General features: G+C 44.2%; 2 protein-coding genes across 2 annotated transcripts; both read right to left on the reverse strand.

Moving 5' to 3' along the window:
* Window positions 1–180: 180 nt before the first annotated feature.
* On the reverse strand, window positions 181–3,562 carry LOC311105489 (PIH1 domain-containing protein 2-like). The gene is made up of 6 exons (XM_084147659.1): window positions 3,496–3,562; window positions 3,032–3,221; window positions 2,674–2,800; window positions 2,195–2,428; window positions 1,685–1,986; window positions 181–1,503 (listed from the first exon to the last, which is right to left on the reverse strand). The coding sequence occupies exons 2-6, from the start codon at window positions 3,215–3,217 to the stop codon at window positions 1,369–1,371; spliced, it is 984 nt and encodes a 327-aa protein (XP_084003785.1). The 5' UTR covers window positions 3,218–3,221; window positions 3,496–3,562; the 3' UTR covers window positions 181–1,368.
* A 295-nt stretch (window positions 3,563–3,857) lies between these two features.
* On the reverse strand, window positions 3,858–15,097 carry LOC311106173 (transmembrane protease serine 5-like; the record flags this gene model as incomplete). The annotated part of the gene is made up of 12 exons (XM_084148493.1): window positions 3,858–4,040; window positions 4,167–4,319; window positions 4,704–4,846; window positions 4,993–5,091; window positions 5,272–5,456; window positions 8,226–8,388; window positions 10,618–10,661; window positions 10,773–10,886; window positions 11,122–11,257; window positions 13,937–14,050; window positions 14,345–14,425; window positions 14,938–15,097. 12 exons carry the CDS (start codon window positions 15,095–15,097, stop codon window positions 4,032–4,034), a joined length of 1,401 nt encoding a protein of 466 aa, XP_084004619.1. The 3' UTR covers window positions 3,858–4,031.
* Between the last annotated feature and the right edge of the window lie 1,305 nt (window positions 15,098–16,402).

Below are 16,402 nucleotides of genomic sequence, written 5' to 3' on the forward strand. Positions count from 1 at the left end.
TTCTTTGTCCTCCAAACACGACGAGTTGAGTTTTTACCAAAAAGTTCTATTTTGGTTTCATCTGACCATATGACATTCTCCCAATCCTCTTCTGGATCATCCAAATGCACTCTAGCAAACTTCAGACGGGCCTGGACATGTACTGGCTTAAGCAGGGGGACACGTCTGGCACTGCAGGATTTGAGTCCCTGGCGGCGTAGTGTGTTACTGATGGTAGGCTTTGTTACTTTGGTCCCAGCTCTCTGCAGGTCATTCACTAGGTCCCACTGTGTGGTTCTGGGATTTTTGCTCACCATTCTTGTGATCATTTTGACCCCACGGGGTGAAATCTTGCGTGGAGCCCCAGATCGAGGGAGATTATCAGTGGTCTTGTATGTCTTCCATTTCCTAATAATTGCTCCCACAGTTGATTTCTTCAAACCAAGCTGCTTACCTATTGCAGATTCAGTCTTCCCAGCCTGGTGCAGGTCTACAATTTTGTTTCTGGTGTCCTTTGACAGCTCTTTGGTCTTGGCCATAGTGGAGTTTGGAGTGTGACTGTTTGAGGTTGTGGACAGGTGACTTTTATACTGATAACAAGTTCAAACAGGTGCCATTAATACAGGTAACGAGTGGAGGACAGAGGAGCCTCTTAAAGAAGAAGTTACAGGTCTGTGAGAGCCAGAAATCTTGCTTGTTTGTAGGTGACCAAATACTTATTTTCCACCATATTTGCAAATACATTTATTAAAATTCCTACAATGTGATTTTCTGGATTTTTTTCCTCAATTTGCCTGTCATAGTTGACGTGTACCTATGATGAGAATTACAGGCCTCTCTCATCTTTTTAAGTGGGAGAACTTGCACAATTGGTGGCTGACTAAATACTTTTTTCCCCCACTGTAGTTTTTATAACAATTGGGACCAATCTATTTATGACTGTTTCGAGATAAAACCATACTTTCAAAATGGCTCTGTCCTATGGACATTTGACTTACAGTAACTGTTTGAAGTACAAGTTATAGTTGCCAAATATGAATGAAGTTGTTCACAATACAATTTTGAAGTTTTAATAAACATGGATTACTGCATGAATATTGACTATTTGTGAATTATTTCCCAGACATGCAGTTAATGTAACTCATGATCATGGAGGACTATAATTCCACATGAGTCATTAATGTTGTTGTGAATGTCTTTACTGAGGTACTGTATACTACTACAAAGGTTCAGACGCACAGCTTGTAGGATGCATAGCAGAAATTACATTACTGCCTTCTCTAATGGCCTTGTTATATTTCAAAAGTCCCAGTCTTGCCAGAGCAGACACATTTTTTAGAGTTTGCCTATTAATGAATTTGCTTCTTTTTAGTGTCAGCAGTACCGGCACTAGAGTATAGACACTTGCAAAGTTAATGTCCGTTTCTTCTTGTTGAACGTGGCAGAGGCCGACTCTTCATTCACAGTCTCAGGCAGCTCCAGGTGTAGATGGTACATATCCTCCACTTCTAGTAGTACATCATCCTACAGAGAAATACACACACACTATTAGACCCACAAGACCAAAGAAAGGATAACTTATAATGTAACATAGGCTATTATGTCACCATAGGAAGCGTTTAAGCAAGACAGACAGAATTTTAGTTCATCCGTCACAGGGCCTTATTCATAGCACAAGGGAAGGGGAAGCAGAGTGTTCCCTGACCTGGGAAATGCTGAGATGGCACTCTGTGATGGACTGAACCTTTGGTAGCTCCACAGTCAGCTTCAGGCTCCGAAAGAGGTCCCTGGGGTCAGAGTTGACAGTGAGCTGGTGCTGTGGCCGCTGAGGCTGGGCTGTCACTGAGCTGGAGATCACCTGGATCAGGTTTTTGGTCTTGTTGCTTTGGTCCCCTGGCCCAGGAGTTAGCTGGACAGATGTGATGAGCTGCACAGGTGTACTGTCCTCAGTTTGCCCTTCACGCAGAGAGGAGATCTGCTGAAGCAGGGAAGCTGGGGTCTGGGAGGCTGGGAAATTGATGTCAAATGAATGTCAAAACATTCATCTTCACCTACAGTATACCTTTAAAAAATCTAGAATATACTACATAGTTAGTAGGTATTGCTCAATACATTTTAAATAAATAATCTCGCCTTTATCTTGGTGGTGGTGTCACCTTAATAAAAAATACAACTGTCCCCTTGAATCAGGGAATAATTACTTAAGAGGCCTTACCTGTGTTGGTGGCAGGGCTGGACTGTTTTAGAGGACCCAGGCGGCGCTGCATGTCCTCTAGGCTGCCTTTTACCTTACTGTTGCTGACGTTGTACTGCTGGGCCAGACGCAGGCCATGCTGCTGCTGGGTGAAGCTCAGGGCTAACAGGTGGACCTGGTCCTTCTCCCTCTTGTCCTGCTGAGCCTGCTGCAGCACCGCAGGGCTGAACGCCACATCCACCACACTGTAGTTGTCTGAGTACAGGAAACACAAGTTGTAGTACTGAGAAACGGCAATGAAACACATTTTTAGTTAAACAGTGTTACATAACATTGGTATCAAAACCATAAAACAAGTTATAAGAAAGTCAGCTGTAGTAGAAAGTAATTTAGGAAATGTTCACTTTTTTGCCTGCACCTCTTGTAATACATGTTACACTATAGGTAATTATGCAGAAATACAGGTTTGTGTTCTGCAGGACAACAGTGACTCTTGGTACCTCCTCTTTCATCAGTGTCTGTCTCCAGTCTCCCTCCACACACAGGCACTGGCTTGTTCTCATCAGCAGGGGCAGGGACACGCTTCCAGCCACACACATTGATGTACAGCAACCCTTTCTTTGGCTCCTGACACAAACAATAAAGCAACTGTTCAGCCTCTTTATAGTTCACACCTCCATATTATTAGCCCGCAGTGCACAATCAAACGTGCACTGCAAACAAATGAACCAGTATTCTCTAAACACACTTTGCTATGTCATTTTTATGTAGGCCAGTGTTCGAAGTTTGTGTGTTTCCAATCTATAAACTCTACAGTGTGGGTGTAGCTGCTCATAGAAAGCAGGTAATTTGTGGTACCAGCATTTCGATGAGTAGGCAGGAGTCAGGGTGAGGTGGTGCATTATAATCAGCTCCCTGTTTCATCTGTTTCTCGATATACATCTGGTAGCTTTGAGGGTCATTCTGAGACAGCTCGTCTAACATGGACCAGAACTGGTTGACCTGCTGCAAAACGTCCTTTGTACACCCCAGGGAAGAAGCCATATTTCTGAAAAGATATTGAGGGATTAGTTTAGTATACACACAGCTCATTGGAGTTTTTTATTTGATTATGGTATGGCAAGGAAAGTTAGCTATAGATTAACAAGCATGGAGATAATTCATAGCCAGGTTAAATAACGTTAACGTTAGCTAGCTACTGTAGCAATAGTACACCAGACAGCAATACCTTTGAATACAATCAAACTATTTGTTACGAATGCTGTGAATCAAATGGCGAACAGTAGTTATCCTTTTAAAACAAAACACATGGAAATACTCACAGTAAACCTGCTTGCTTCAAGTTCTTGCGACCCCTGTGCTAAAGTTACAGCTAAATGTTGACAAAATCAACTTTGTAGCTAGTGACCTGTGTTACTATGGAAACGAGATGAGAGGACGCCCTCTACTGACAGAAGTGAGGTGCTACTACATTGCACTCAATGGTGGACAGTGTCTGCATCCTGAAATGATGGTTCTGACACATAAAGCTCTTTCATCACACCAGAGTAGACAATGGACATGTTTAGATATGAAGCATAATTTATTTTCAATACAAGACAAATATAAGGTATAAATATGTTCTCATTCAGGTGCTAAAAATACAATTTATGACAAACATGTATAGTATAAAAGTATTTCCTACTGTTAAATAATGTACGCATTTCTGAAATAAACATGGCCTTTATAAGGAGGTAAAATTACAGTTACAGTACAGGAGGAAGAATGTCAGGAGCATCTTATGTTTCAGTTTGCTCTAGGCCTGTTCTGGTCCTACATGAGTCTCCCTGATCATCCATTGTCTTATTCCTCTTCCTCCTCAGTAGCTCTGTGGATGGAGAAACAAATATAACATACAGTATTATGCAATTTCAAGAGGAGAAACAGAATTGCATAGCAGATGTGGTCCTGATATATCAAAAATCATGCAACGGAAGAGTTAGTGTAAGGTTACCTCAATCATGTCGTAGATCCAGCCGAGGAACTCGGCCACCTTGGTGTAGACTCCGGGGTGGTTGGGCTCAGCGCAGCCTGTACCCCAGCTCACCACACCCACCAGTCTCCACACGTTGTCAATTTGACAGACCAGAGGACCCCCACTGTCCCCCTGGGGAGAGGACAGGAGCAGATACACACTGCTGTCAATCACACTGGTTACCAGACCACCATACTGATTGTTAGGGGTTGAGATATTGTAAAGTCACAGTGATTTAGGGATTATGGGTTGGGATATTGTGCAATACTGAATCCTGAGCGCCACTGAATTTGATCGGTAGGACCTTGAATAAAGCTGGTGTTCCCACTCAGGCACATGCCTAATGAGCTTTGTCTTTGATAATTCAAAACAGTAGTGTGGGAGACCTGGGGGAAAATATTCTCATTATCATGAACCAATTCTACTTTTATAAGACAACAACTCTCTGACCTTTGGTACATCTCTTCTTAAAACAAACCACAGGAGGAACAACACAGGGATTTTTTATAAACTAACCTGACATGCGTCCACTTTGCCCTCGGTGTATCCAGCACAGAGCATGCGGGGGGTGATCTCTCCATTGTACATGCAGGAACTGTTGCATTTCTTGGTGCTTATCAGTGGAACTGGAGCTTCTTTTAGCGTGTCAGGGATGAGAACTGTCAAAGAAAGTCAAACTAATGTAAATATACCTCTTATTTTTATGATTTAAATGACTTTGTGCTATGCAAAAACATTTAACCATCAATAGAGATACATTCAATTCTTCTATTTAAGTTATATTATTGATTTAACATAGTCATACCATCATCCGGTTGAGTGTAGCCCCAGCCAGAGATCCAGCACTGTGTTCCTCCTGGAAGATCATGCTCGTACTGTGGCAGACAGACAGGCCTGATGGTATCTAAAAAATAAAAGAGAATATTAGGAATATTAGAAGACAGTGTAGGTCATTTTGAAGTTCATTTCAGTAATATTGGAACATGGTTAGGAACTGATTGCTGTAATAATATAGTTGAGTGTTCCAGTCAGCCAAGGGACTATGTGATGCATTCAAAAGTGAAGTAATCAAGTTTCCTGTCACCTGAGAAATTCAGTGGGGTCTGCAGTTTCATCAGAGCAATGTCATTGTCGTGGCTCCTGGGATTGTATTTCTTGTTGTAGATTATATTTTCCACTGCATATCCAGTGTACTGAGCCATTTTAGCTGAACTGCGTGTGACAATACCAGCGTAAACCACCCAACTGGACACCTGTGGCAGCCTATAACTGGAATGTTAAAAAAGAGATGAAGAAATGTATATCAGCTAGATGGGTATCCAATTCTCAATTGTATAAAGTATTAATTACTTTGTGCAAAAGAAAGTGAGAGCTTTTACTGTCCCTAGTCATCACTACACTGTCATGAGTCAGTGACCTCTGACCTCTATGTGACACTCTGGCTCCACGGACCTTGATATTTGAGCCAGGGTTGTTTATTTTCATTGTTTGGGTGTATTTCTATGTTGGGGATTTCTGGTTGTGCATTTTCTATGTTTGGTTAATTGTTCTTGATTAGTCGTATGACTCCCAATCGGAGGTAACGAGTGTCAGCTGTCGGCTCGTTATCTCTGATTGGGAGCCATATTTATACTGTGGGGTTTCACCTTGGTTTTGTGGGTTTTTGTTTCCTTGATCCTGTTTTGTCAGTGTCAGATTTGGACTTCACTTTCGTCATTTTTGGTTTGTTGTTTTGATCGTGGTATCTTTAATTAAATAAAGTCTACGATGTTCGCTCAACACGCTGCGCTTTGGTCTCATCCTTTTGACGATCGTGACAGAAAAACCCACCAAAGAAAGACCAAGCAGCGTGTCCAGGAGCAAGGTGACTGGACATGGGAGGAGGCGCCGGGCAAGGAGATGGAGAGGCTGGCGATGGCCCAGGTGGGCACATCGTGGTCCTGGGAGGACATGCTCGGAGGCAAGGGACCTTGGGGGAAGATCAAGGCCCTGGCGAGAGAGGAGCATCGGCGGCAGCAGGTTCATCGTCGGAGGGTCGTGAGTCAACCCCAGAAATTTTTTAGGGGGGGGCACACGGCATGGACGACGGGGCTGACGGAGGAGAAAAGGGGGAGTATCCAGGAGGCCACCAGGCCAGGGGTACACCGCCCTGTACGTCCTGTGCTGATGCCTCACACAGAGTGCGTGAGGGTAGGCATTCAGCCAGGACGGGTGGTGGCCGCTGTGCACTCCAGGCCTCCTGTTCGTCTCCACAGCCCGGTCCGGCCTGTTCCTGCCACCCGCACCAAGACTACGGTGCGCTTCGCCAGCCCGGCTCGGCCTGTTCCGGCCACCCGCACCAGGGATATGGTGCGCGTCGCCAGCCCAGCCCGGCCTGTTCCTGTTCCACGCACCAGGGATACGGTGCGCTTCGCCAGCCCGGCCCGGCCTGTTCCGGCCACCCGCACCAGGGAGACGGTGCGCGTCGCCAGCCCAGCCCGGCCTGTTCCTGCTCCCCGCACTAGGCCTTATGAGAGTCCCCAGGGTCCAGCATGCCCTGTTCCGGCTCTCCGCACTAGCCCTTATGTGCGTCCCCAGGGTCCAGCATACCCTGTTGCTGCTTCCCGCACTAGCCCTGAGATGCGTGTCCTCAGCCCGGTACCTCCAGTGCCGGCACCACGCATCAGGCCTACGGTGCGTCCCCAGGGCCAAGCATGCCCTGTTGCTTCTCCCCGCACTAGCCCTGAGATGCGTGTCCTCAGCCCGGTACCTCCTGTTCCGGCACCACGCACCAGGCCTACGATGCGCCTCAGACGGCCAGAGTCTGCCGTCTGCCCAACGGGGCCTGAACTGTCCGTCTGCCCAACGCCGTCTGAACTGCCCGTCTGCCCAACGGCGCCTGAACTGCCCGTCTGCCCAACGCCGTCTGAACTGTCCGTCTGCCAAGCGCCGCAGGAGCTGCCCGTCGGTACTGAGCCTGCAAAGCCGCCCATCTGCCATGAGCCTTCAGAGCCGTCCGCCAGACCGGAGCCGCTAGAGCTCTCCGCCAGACAGGAGCAGCCAGAGCCTTCCGCCAGACAGGATCAGCCAGAGCCTTCCGCCAGACAGGATCAGCCAGAGCCTTCCGCCAGACAGGATCAGCCAGAGCCTTCCGCCAGACAGGATCAGCCAGAGCCTTCCGCCAGACAGGATCAGCCAGAGCCTTCTGCCAGACAGGATCAGCCAGAGCCTTCTGCCAGCCAGGATCCGCCAGAGCCAGCCAGCCAGGATCCGCCATTCAGTCCGGTGCTGCCCCTCAGTCAGGTACTGTCCCTTAGCCCGGTGCTGCCCCTTAGTCCGGTGCTGCCCCTTAGTCCGGTGCTGCCCCTTAGTCCGGTGCTGCCCCTTAGTCCGGGGTTGCCCCTTAGTCCGGTGCCGCCCCTTAGTCCGGTGCCGCCCCTTAATCCAGTGGGGTTTAGTTGGGGGGTGGTCATGAGGAAGGGAATACGGAGGCGGATAGTGACTAAGGTGGGGTGGGGACCACGACCTGGGCCAGAGCCGCCACCAGGGACAGACGCCCACCCAGACCCTCCCCTAGACTGTATGCTGGTGCGCCCGGAGGTCGCACCTTTAGGGGGGGGTAATGTGACACTCTGGCTCCACGGACCTTGATATTTGAGCCAGGGTTGTTTATTTTCATTGTTTGGGTGTATTTCTATGTTGGGGATTTCTGGTTGTGCATTTTCTATGTTTGGTTAATTGTTCTTGATTAGTCGTATGACTCCCAATCGGAGGTAACGAGTGTCAGCTGTCGGCTCGTTATCTCTGATTGGGAGCCATATTTATACTGTGGGGTTTCACCTTGGTTTTGTGGGTTTTTGTTTCCTTGATCCTGTTTTGTCAGTGTCAGATTTGGACTTCACTTTCGTCATTTTTGGTTTGTTGTTTTGATCGTGGTATCTTTAATTAAATAAAGTCTACGATGTTCGCTCAACACGCTGCGCTTTGGTCTCATCCTTTTGACGATCGTGACACTCTAACCTCCGACCTCTTACCCTGAGGGGTCATTGGGGGTCTTACTTGTGCACACAGTGGGCTGCAGTGACCACCCATTGGCTGGTGATGATGGTGCCTCCACAGGTGTGTCGGTTGCTGTAGTAGAGACTGACTTGCCAGGGCCACCTTCCCAAGGTAGCCTCCACTCCCCCGATTATCCTGGGCAGCTTAGCCCGCGTCCCACACTCTACACAGGCAAAGGAAACAAATATGAAGGCATTTTATTATACATTGTATGGAGGTAACTCATCACCATACTGGACAAAACATTAGGAACACCTTCCTAATATTGAGTTGCACCCCCTTTTGCCCTCAGTACCAGTGGAGGCTCCTCAAAGGGGGAAGGGAAGGACCATCCTCCTCAGTGAATTTCATAAAAATAAAAATGATAAAACATTGGAAAAGTTATCCTTTTTAGATAAAACTATACTAAATATTCACGTCACCAAATAATTGATTAAAACACACTGTTTTGCAATAAAGGTCTACAGTAGCCTCAACAGCACTCTGTAGGGTAGCACCATGGTGTAGCCGGAGGACAGCTAGCTTCCATCCTCCTCTTGGTACATTGACTTCAATACAAAACCTAGGAGGCTCTTGGTTCTCACCCCATTCCATAGACTTACACAGTAATTATGACAACTTCCGGAGGACATCCTCCAACCTATCAGAGCTCTTGTAGCATGAACTGCAAGTTGTCCATCCAATCAAAGGATCAGAGAAATATTCTAGTACTGAAAGCATAAGCTACAGCTAGCTAGCACTGCAGTACATAAAATGTGATGAGATGTTGACTCAAATAGAGAGAAAGACAATAGTTGAACAGTTTTCAACAAATGTATTTCTTTAAAAATGAAGGAGAAGCAAGAGAGAGAGAGATTTTTTTTTTTTTTAACTTTCAGTTTCACTTACTTAGCTACCAAATGCAGCTGGCTAGTTTAGTTGCTCAAACACCCTGCCCAAACAGAGGGCTGCTATGTTAGCTAGCTGGCTATGACTATCCAACACAACACTGGAACTCCAAGTCAAGGTAAGCTTTTGATTGTATTAATTTATTGCCATTGGGGCCCGCCGGTCTAACTAATTACTGACTATACACTGTAACATTACTGCATGATTGTAGCGGGTTTACTAACGCATTAGTTCTATTAGCTATGTTGACTAGGACATTACTTTAGCTAATATGGGGACAATGATGTTGGTTGTGTGTAGCGGTTATGACATGGTTTGGAAAGTTTTTTTTGCCTGGTCACACACAGCTGATGTGTTGTTCATTGAAGTCCACAAACGAAGGGAAAAGGTGAGAGGAGGAGAGTGCATAGAGGCTAGAATGAATACAACGTGGCTGCTACGTATGAAAGTGAACTGTGTTAATGCGTGATCAGGGGTGTATTCAGTCCGCCGATTCTGTTGAAAAACTTTTATTTCAAACGAAACGTGGATTAAAATACCTGAATTTGTCCAATAGAAACTCTCGTTTGCAACTGTTGGACTAACGATTACAACCTAGATAAGCTAGATGCAGGCAAGAGTGTGCAAGGCGGTATTGAATGTGTCACTGTCTGTCCATGTGTCACTGTCTGTCATCTCAAATTCTTCTCTCGACCTGTGTGCACCTACGTTGTAAACTTTCATTCATATGCTAGGTTGTAGCTACCTCATGATGGGTGTAGGGAATATTAGAGTATCATGTAGTAGCCTAAACCTATCAATGTTACATTGAACTGGGTGAATGGAATATGAATGACAGTCATCCAACATGCTGTAATAGAAATAAGGCCATGTTCATGAAAAAAAGATTGTCCTCTCTCATCATAAACGGCACTGACCGCCACTGGACTCTACAAGGTGTTGAAAGCATTCCACAGGGATGCTGGCCCTTGTTGTCTCCAATGCTTCCCACAGTTGTGTCAAGTTGGCTGGATGTCCTTTGGGTGGTGGACCATTGTTGATACACACGGGAAACTGTTGAGAGTGAAAAACACACTCAAACTGGTGCAGCTGGCACCTACTACCATACCCCGTGCAAAGGCACTTAAATATTTTGTTTTTCACATTCACCCTCTGAATGGCATACATAAACAATCCATGTCTCAATTGTCTCAAGGCTTAAAAAGTATTATTTAACCTGTCTCCTCCCCTTCATCTACACTGATTGAAGTGGCTTTAACAAGTGACATCAATAAGGGATCATAGCTTTCACCTGGATTCCTCTGGTCAGTCTATGTCATGGAAAGAGAAGGTGTTCCTAATGTTTTGTACACTCAGTGTATACCACCAATGTGTAGAACTATGAAGTCCTGACTGAGAGGTCATATGAAGGTAATTGTGTCTTACCTATGTGTGAGATGCACAAATTTACAATGTAGTTCATCCGCTATTATGTTAGTGTTGTTAGTACCCTGCAGAAACTTACCAAAACATTTCAAAGCTATAACCTTCCCTGTGACGCAACTCGCCCTAAATAAAAACAAATCCAACCATTAGAAAAGCTTGATTACTTTGTTATAACACATCTATTTTTTTCTGCATCATTAGGTAATGTATTATCTCCTCAGACAGCTGCCGTACCTTAACTGCCATATATTTTCCAGGCTGCTCTTGTGTTCAGATGTGATCTGTATAAAGCCATCTGTGTAGTTAGGTCCGATGTCCGTTAAGTTCACCCCTTTTTGCTTGGTCAGTCTGGAAACAAAATAAATCATAGTTATATCTTCTATAAAAGATGGGAGAGTGTCTGTTTTAAAAAGTAATGTCTGATCCATGGGTCATAAAGCAAGCCTATAAACAAGGTATTAACAGAGCATTAAATAATCCATCATTAACTGGGAGCAATCAGCCTTATGGTTAGGTGAATAGCCTTTTATGTTCCCAAGCTGCTGTGGGCTTTATAATAAGAAAATGGTCTCAGTAGACTAGCCTTAGATATCCCAGCTGGCGGCAGACCAGGGTCCCCAGGGAAGAGTTCCATCTCTCATAGCACACAGGCAGCCAGGTGGGCACCTTCTCTAGCTGGATCTCCAGGAGAGAGTTCTCCGGGCTGATTCTGTAAAACACTGAACCTCATTGATTGAAAATAATCCTTCCAGAGACTAACTAGATCAACAGTAATGAACTGCTGTCTTGTTTGAGAGGGAAATGTTAAGCAGCTTATATCCAATAACTAATGTAGTCAATATAAACAGATCATTATTTCATGTTTTGAAGTCGGTCGATAGACAGTCTCCACTCCTCTCCGCTGACTGTGACCATGTAGAAGTTGTTAAGGAATGTATTAATAAAGATATGTACTGTTATAAAGACAATTATAGTTGTAATATAAACACATTTGGTTTATCACAAATGTTGTGATAAACCATAAAACTACTAGGAAGGTCATTCTGCCTGACCAATCATGTGTGTCCCAAATGGTACCTAATGTGCCTTCAGAAAGTATTCATACTCCTTGACTTGTTCCACATTTTGTTGTGTTACAACCTGAATTCAAAATTAATTAAATATTTGTTTTTCTCACCCATCTACACACAATACCCCATAAATACAAAGTGAAAACATGTTTTTTGAAATGTTAGCAAATTTAGTGAAAATGAAATACAGAAATATCTAATTTACACCCCTGAGTCAATACTTTGTAGAAGCACCTTTGGCAGCGATTACAGCTGTGAGTGTTTCTGGGCAAGTGTCTAAGAGCTTTCCACATCTGGATTGTGCAACATTTTCAAGTAGATTTAAATCAAAACTGTAACTCGGCCACTCAGAAACATTCACTGTCTTCTTGGTAAGCAACTCCAGTGTAGATGTGGCCTTGTGTTTTAGGTTATTGTCCTGATGAAAGGTGAATTCATCTCCCAGTGTCTGGTGGAAAGCAGACTGAACCAGATTTTCCTCTAGGATTTTGCCTGTGCTTAGCTCCATTCCATTAATTTTTTATTCTGAAAAACTCAACAGTCCTTAACGATTACAAGCATACAGTGGGGAAAAAAAGTATTTAGTCAGCCACACACCAGAAACAAAATTGTAGACCTGCACCAGGCTGGGAAGACTGAATCTGCAATAGGTAAGCAGCTTGGTTTGAAGAAATCAACTGTGGGAGTAATTATTAGGAAATGGAAGACATACAAGACCACTGATAATCTCCCTCGATCTGGGGCTCCACGCAAGATCTCACCCCGTGGGGTCAAAATGATCACAAGAACGGTGAGCAAAAATCCCAGAACCACACGGGGGGACCTAGTGAATGACCTGCAGAGAGCTGGGACCAAAGTAACAAAGCCTACCATCAGTAACACACTACGCCGCTAGGGACTCAAATCCTGCAGTGCCAGACGTGTCCCCCTGCTTAAGCCAGTACATGTCCAGGCCATATCCAGGCCCGTCTGATTTTTTTTTCTCATTTTGTCTGTCATAGTTGACGTGTACCTATGATGAAAATTACAGGCCTCTCTCATCTTTTTAAGTGGGAGAACTTGCACAATTGGTGGCTGACTAAATACTTTTTTTCCCCACTGTACACATAACATGATGCAGCCACCATTATGCTTGAAAATATGGAGAGTGGCACTCAGTAATGTGTGGTATTTGATTTGCCCCAAACATAACACTTTGTATTCAGGACTAAAAGTGAATTGCTTTGACACATTTTTTGCAGTATTGCTTTAGTGCCTTGTTGCAAACAGGATGGATGTTTTGGAATATTTTTTATTATGTACAGGCTTCCATCTTTTCACTCTGTCAATTATGTTAGTATTGTGGAGTAATTACAATGTTGTTGATCCATCCTCAGCTTTCTCCTATCACAGCCATTAAACTCTGTCACTTTTTTTGGTGTATTTTAACACCTTCTTCTCCCCAATTTCGATATTGTCTCATCGCTGCAACTCCCCAACGGGGCCAAACCGCGCTTCTAAACACCCGCCCGCTTAACCTGGAAGCCAGCCGCACCAATGTAACTGTTTTAAAGTCATCATTGGCCTCATGGTGAAATCCCTGAGTGGTTTCCTTCCTCTCCGGCAACTGAGTTAGGAAGGATGCCTGTATCTTTGTAGTGTCTGGGTGTATTGATACACCATCCAAAGCCAAATTAATAACTTCAACATGCTCAAAGGGATATTCAATGTCTGCTTTTTTATTTTTACCCATCTACCAATAGGTGCCCTTCTTTGCGAGGCATTGGAAAACCTTCCTGGTCTTTGTGGTTGAATCTGTGCTTGAAATTCACTGCTCGACTGAGGGACCTTACAGATAATTGTATGAGTGGGGTACAGAGATGAGGTAGTCATTCAAAAATCATGTTAAACACTATTATTGCACGCAGAGTAAGTCCATGCAACTTATTGTGTGATTTGTTAAGCACATTTTTACTCTTATTTAGGCTTGCGATAATAAAGGGTTTGAATACGTATTGACTCAAGTCATTTCAGCTTTCACTTGTAATGAATTTGTACAAAATTCGAAAAACATAATTCCACTTTGACATTGTGAGCTATTGTGTGTAGGCCAGTGACCAAAATATCTCAATTTAATCAATTAAAAATGCAGGCTGTAACACAACAAAATGTGGATAAATTCAAGGGGTGTGAATATTTTCTGAAGGCACTGTATACCCTATATAGTACACTACTTTTTACTGGAGCCTATGGGGCACCACATAGGAATAAGGTGCTATTTGGGATGTAGCCAATCCCACGGACAAGATGACAGTCTCTGTGGTGAGTTAGGGGCTGAGAGGCACAGACCTTTCCTGGGGTCAGCCACAGAGATGTCTTCGGTCACGTTACAGAAGGACGTCTCCTTGGTGTCCCCTAGTCCTGCTGGGCTCTGGGAAGAGGTAGGCCGCAACAACAACCTGACTGTGGGAGGAAAAACAACAACATGCAGAGTGAATTATAGTTGTAGTGGATGTGAAACAGATATTCTTAATCTAGCTCTGTCATTGTGTAAGACATGATTATCATGCATAGTTAATCAGCTATAACAGTCTCATTTTAAAACATTCAAATACAGTGTTCTATATTCTGACATGTAGGGTTATTTTTGTTTGTTATCCACCACGGCAAGGAATCTGTAATGCACAAACACTAGAACATTGAACATGTCATCATTCTCTTCATACTCCATGATTTGACACTTGCAGAATGTCTCACCTAGGAACCACACTCCGACTGCTAAGCCTCCCAGAAGTCCTACTGCACACACAGCAGCCAGTACTCTCACCAGTCTATGGGCTGACACGAGCACAGCTGAATTAGACACTGATAAGAGATAAACTGCTTGGGTATACTGATAAAAGGCATGTTAGCTGTCTGTCACACTGACATAGTGTGGAAGAGATAGCGGCACAGCATGTAACAGCCATTACACAGTCTACAACGTGCACACAACCTAGGATGTGAACAAAGCATACCACATGTAGGGAACAAGTGACAAAGATGAATGCTGAGCATTTCACAGGCAGTGTCATAATCAACTGACTCATATCAAGTCTGCATGGCAGCTGTGAGGGGTAGATGTTTACTGTACTACAGTTTGTGAAAAGGATATCTAAAGCTCTGAGGCTAGCTGGACTTGGCTTTAACTTAAGATAATGATAAGTACTAAAGCTTAATGCTGCTATATACTCGAATTAGATAAGACTTTATGTAACATGCCTTGTTTGTGCACTAATTGGATAATGTTGTCTACTAATGATAGCCTGTGGTTTCAACCCTATTAGACAGTGCACCACCCATTGCCTTACCGTGGTTTGTAGAGTGGATTCCTCTCAGCCAGGCATGGCAGCTCTGACTCTGAGCTCCTCGGGCCCCTCCCACTCCTTTCTTCTCTGGGTGAAAAGGATGACTGACAGCCACAGGATTCTCAATCACAGATAATGTATCTCCATCAAGATTCTGCAACATGTGCAATGAATACAACACACACACACACACTATTCATGTCAGTCTTCTGGGACACTGGATATGAACATAACCTATTCTTGCTGGCTGACTACCCCTCCCCTTCTACACACACAAGCCTTATTCATCCCCTTTATCAAACAGATTTAATTAGGATGACTGTGAAACCCAGAGATCTCAGGAGGGTTTGTCCAGGTGTATGGAATTTGAATGGCAGGTGTGTAAAGGTGCGCAGATAATGTCACAGGTGTCCAGGTGTGTGAACTGAAGCACAATGTATCATTCATAGCCAAACATGAGAATCCCAGGTAACGCGTCATACTTGTGCTGCAGACATATGGATTTACTCTACACAGAACCAGACCTATGCAGCAGGTATTTCACATGCAGGTGAACCAGACTACCTACATTTGTTTTCTATTGCAAGACATACACTTTTTAAATGTTAATCAGAGTTAAATACTACAGGGTATTTCTAGCTCATGCAGTGAGATATTGTGGGAAAATAGGGTGGCATTATATATTTACAAATCCCCTCTAAAACCATCTGCTCCAACATGATGCTTAAACATTGTAATAAACCCCTAGAATCAACACTAGTATGTTAACCCAAAGCATGCACTGTATGCATATATTTGCCTTTAAGTTATCCTCTCAAGTAGATAATACATTGTATTAGTAAGAAGTACACAATGTACATGTACTTGAAATACATTATGATGATTGACAATAGATGATTAAAAACCATTAACAAATCCATTAAATCGTCATAGTTGTTGTTAAACAACATGAACAACAGCTAGTACATGTACAGTAAATAGACAGAGGCATTATGAAAACATTGTCTGTTGTCAGTGATGTTGACACTCAATGAGTGACTCAATAGCATAAAGACAGAGGGTGTCAGGGGAGGTGAGAGCAACAGAGAAGGTATCAAGGTGATAATGAAGGTAAATAGGGGTAAGGAGAGAGACAGAGATATATAGATATGCCTGGAGTCTTACCATGTTATCCTTGTGTGTTTTGTTGTCCAGAGGAGAGAGTGGCACTGGGCTCTTCAGCGCTCATCTGTAGGCCTGTGTTAGGTTAGAGACAGAGATGCGCTCCACTCGCAGCTGGTCGACCATTTGCCATTTCACAGAATGCAACTCTGGATTTTCCCTTCACAAAGAGACAATGAGGTCAGCAGTGGTGCTGTGCTGCTGAATGAACCTGTTGTTTTGCCAAGGGGGTCATGGGGCCTATGTAGTTCTTTGTAGGGGGGAACATCTCCAGAGATAACACCCCCCCACCCCCCAAGCCACTGAT

The sequence above is a fragment of the Coregonus lavaretus genome, assembly GCF_964263955.1.
Source record: "Coregonus lavaretus genome assembly, chromosome: 30".
In the NCBI taxonomy this organism is placed as follows: domain Eukaryota; kingdom Metazoa; phylum Chordata; class Actinopteri; order Salmoniformes; family Salmonidae; genus Coregonus; species Coregonus lavaretus.